General features: G+C 33.6%; 1 protein-coding gene across 1 annotated transcript in view; it reads left to right on the forward strand.

Moving 5' to 3' along the window:
• Positions 1–2,002, forward strand: part of CD200R1 (CD200 receptor 1) — a 10,513-nt gene extending 8,511 nt beyond the window's left edge. Inside the window, exons 3-5 of the mRNA XM_012652221.1 lie at positions 587–689; positions 1,226–1,271; positions 1,877–2,002. Of these exons, the coding sequence (XP_012507675.1) occupies positions 587–689; positions 1,226–1,271; positions 1,877–2,002 (275 nt within the window). The remainder of the gene's footprint in view (positions 1–586; positions 690–1,225; positions 1,272–1,876) is intronic.
• The last annotated feature ends 950 nt before the right edge of the window (positions 2,003–2,952 follow it).

A 2,952-nucleotide genomic window follows, 5' to 3' on the forward strand; every position in this document is an offset into this window, starting at 1 on the left:
TATGTATATAATCTTTATTTTTGATAGATTTTGTTTTCTAGGTCAGTTTTTGCTTCACAGCAAAATTGAGGGATAAGTACAGAAAGTTCTCATATAACCCCTACCCCTACCCATGCACGACCTCCTGACTGTGGACACTGTGCACCACAGTGTTTCATTTAGTAGAACTCATGAGCATACATTACCAGCCAAAGTCCATAGTGTACATTATGGTTCACTCTTGGTGTTGTACATTCTATGAGTTTGGACAAACGTGTAATGATATTTACCCACCAGTGTAGCCTAATAGAGAATGTATCGCTGTCCTAACAATACCCTGCCCTCTGCCTATTCATCCTTCCCTCCCCTTAATCCCTATAACCAGTGATCTTTTTACTGTCTCCCTAATTTTGCCTTTTAAGAATATCTTGTAGTTGGAATCATACAGTATGTTGCCTTCTCAGGTTGGCATGTTTCCCTTCGTAATATACATTTGAGAGTCCTCCATGTCTTTTCATGTCTTGATAGTTCATTTCTTTTTTAGCACTGAATAATAGTACATTGTCTGAATGTACCACATTTGAACCATATACTTTTGTGTCTATAGGTGCCAAACATTCAGAAAAATCATATATTCTATATATCATCCTTCCTATTCTTATTTTGATCATCGTGGGATCCATTTGGTTTTTGAAATTCAGTGCCTGCAGGTATTGACTGATGAATATTTTTTCTTCTTCAGCTTTCTTGGGCTACAAAAGAGTCAGAAATAAGGAATTGACTGATTGGGCAATTAGGATGTTAACATCAAATCTCCCATAGTCAAAAAAGTATCCTGAAAGTGTTAGACTTAGACTACTTTGCATGGTGAGAGGGATTTGGCTGGGCTGCTCAGGAATGCAAGTGTGTGGTGAATTAGGCCATTTAGGGCAGGATCTTGGGAGATAAATTATTTTATTTGGGAAAGTAATTAATGTTCCTTTCATGCACCAAAGAGGAGGCGTCACATATTGCATCAAGCTCCTATTGCATAGTTTTACTTCCTTTTCCTAAATCCAGAATTTTCTTATTTAGGTGTATTAACCACAAGCAGTATTTTTCCCTCATTTCTGGTAGTCCCTGTCTGGTTTATTATGGCTTCTATGAAAATGAACCACAATTATCAGTAGTATAATGTTTTTTTTTCCATTTTCGATCTCAACAATGATGCTTTCTCCATTCACTCCAGCTTATTTTATTTTTCTAGAAAATGTAAATTGAATAAAACAGAAGCTACTCCAGTTGCTGAGGAGGTAAGACAAGATAAAAAGGAATATTTACAAACTTTTAAGCCACATACCTTCAAAATCTAGCGGCACGATTTGTAATTTGTATCAATATTAATGTTTCAGTTGAAAAACTACAACAAGTCTGATTCTACAATGCTAGTAGGTGTAATTATTTTGTTTATTATCTACGAAGTACTGTTTATATATCACCCTAAGACTGTAATGTTGGGAAAAACTGAATTGGTGTTTCCTCTCACATGAAAGCATCTCTAATTGCTGACTTCCCTTTTTCAATACCGTCATCATTTCCCTCTTACTGAAGCTTAAAACATATCCTGCTCCTTAATCTCTTATCACCAGCAGCTTACTAAATCTTCAACTCTTTCGTCTGAAATTCTTTTCATATCACTACATTCATCTCCGTTTCTACTTTTACCCAACCATCATCTTACTCAGACTTAAGTAATCAACAAATAGTTTTTTGATAAAATATTAGAATAAAGCCTTGCTCTTGTGTTTGTACAAGCTGAGGGACACAAATATAAGCACTCTTGGGCACCTGTTAGAAAAATGAAAGTAGTTTCTATAATAATTTTTTGAACTGAATTTGAATTTGCGTTCTTTCTTAGGATGAAATGCAGCCCTATGCTAGCTACACAGAGAAGAATAATCCACTCTATGATACTACAAACAAGGTGAAGACGTCTCAGGAATTACAAAATGAAGTTGATTGCACAGGCCTCCATACTTTATAAGTGACTGGAATCCAGCATGAAGAAAAATGAGTCAAGATACATTATAATTAATGTTTTGATTTTCTTACAGTTCTAGAAAAGAAGACTTATTTTGAATTTAGTTTTGCAAAGGCTCTTAGAAGGCAAAGACATTTCAATGGATTTACATTCATGTCCTTATATAACTGGAATTTTAGGTTCTTAGCTGCTACTAGCAGTTCTCTGAAGAACTGATGTTATTATGACAAAGAAAACACATACTCGTGATAAAATATTCAGGTTGTATAGTACAGTAAATAATGAAAACTGACTTTCCTGAAGAAATAACTGCAGAAAAAACAATCATCAACAATTTTTTATATATTCTTCAGAAAATTTTTATGTACATATGACTTGTCTGTATGTCTATGGTATATGTGTACATTTATATATCTACTTACATATACACACATATCTTTGTCAAGAAACCAATGGGAGCGTACTGTAACACTGTTGTATACTTATAAATACCTGATAATATCAGTCTTGGAGAGCTTTTTATATCAATACAAGCAGAGCTACCTCATTCTTTTTAATGGCTACATAAAATTCCATTGTATGATTACATCATAATTTAATTAGCCACCACCCTAGTGATGGACATTTAGATTGTTTTAAGTTTCGTTTGTTTTAAATTTTGTTTGTGGTATAAACGATACCATATAGAATATTTCTTGTGGCTAATCTCTTTGTATTTGTTTAAGTATATTTGTGGGATAATTGTTTTGAGTGAAATTGTCAGGTCAAAGGGTTTGTGCATTTTTATTATTCATAGATATGTCCAATTGTACCAATTTACATTCACTCCAACAGTGTTTGAATGTGTTTTTCCCTAAATTCTTATTTTAATATCTGCAAGATTCCTACTTCCCAGTCCCCACTTTTTCTTTTTAGTCAAACAGTTAGCTAATATGATATGATTATAAAAAGAA

This window comes from Propithecus coquereli, unplaced genomic scaffold, assembly GCF_000956105.1.
Source record: "Propithecus coquereli isolate 6110/MARCELLA unplaced genomic scaffold, Pcoq_1.0 Scaffold386, whole genome shotgun sequence".
Lineage (NCBI taxonomy): Eukaryota > Metazoa > Chordata > Mammalia > Primates > Indriidae > Propithecus > Propithecus coquereli.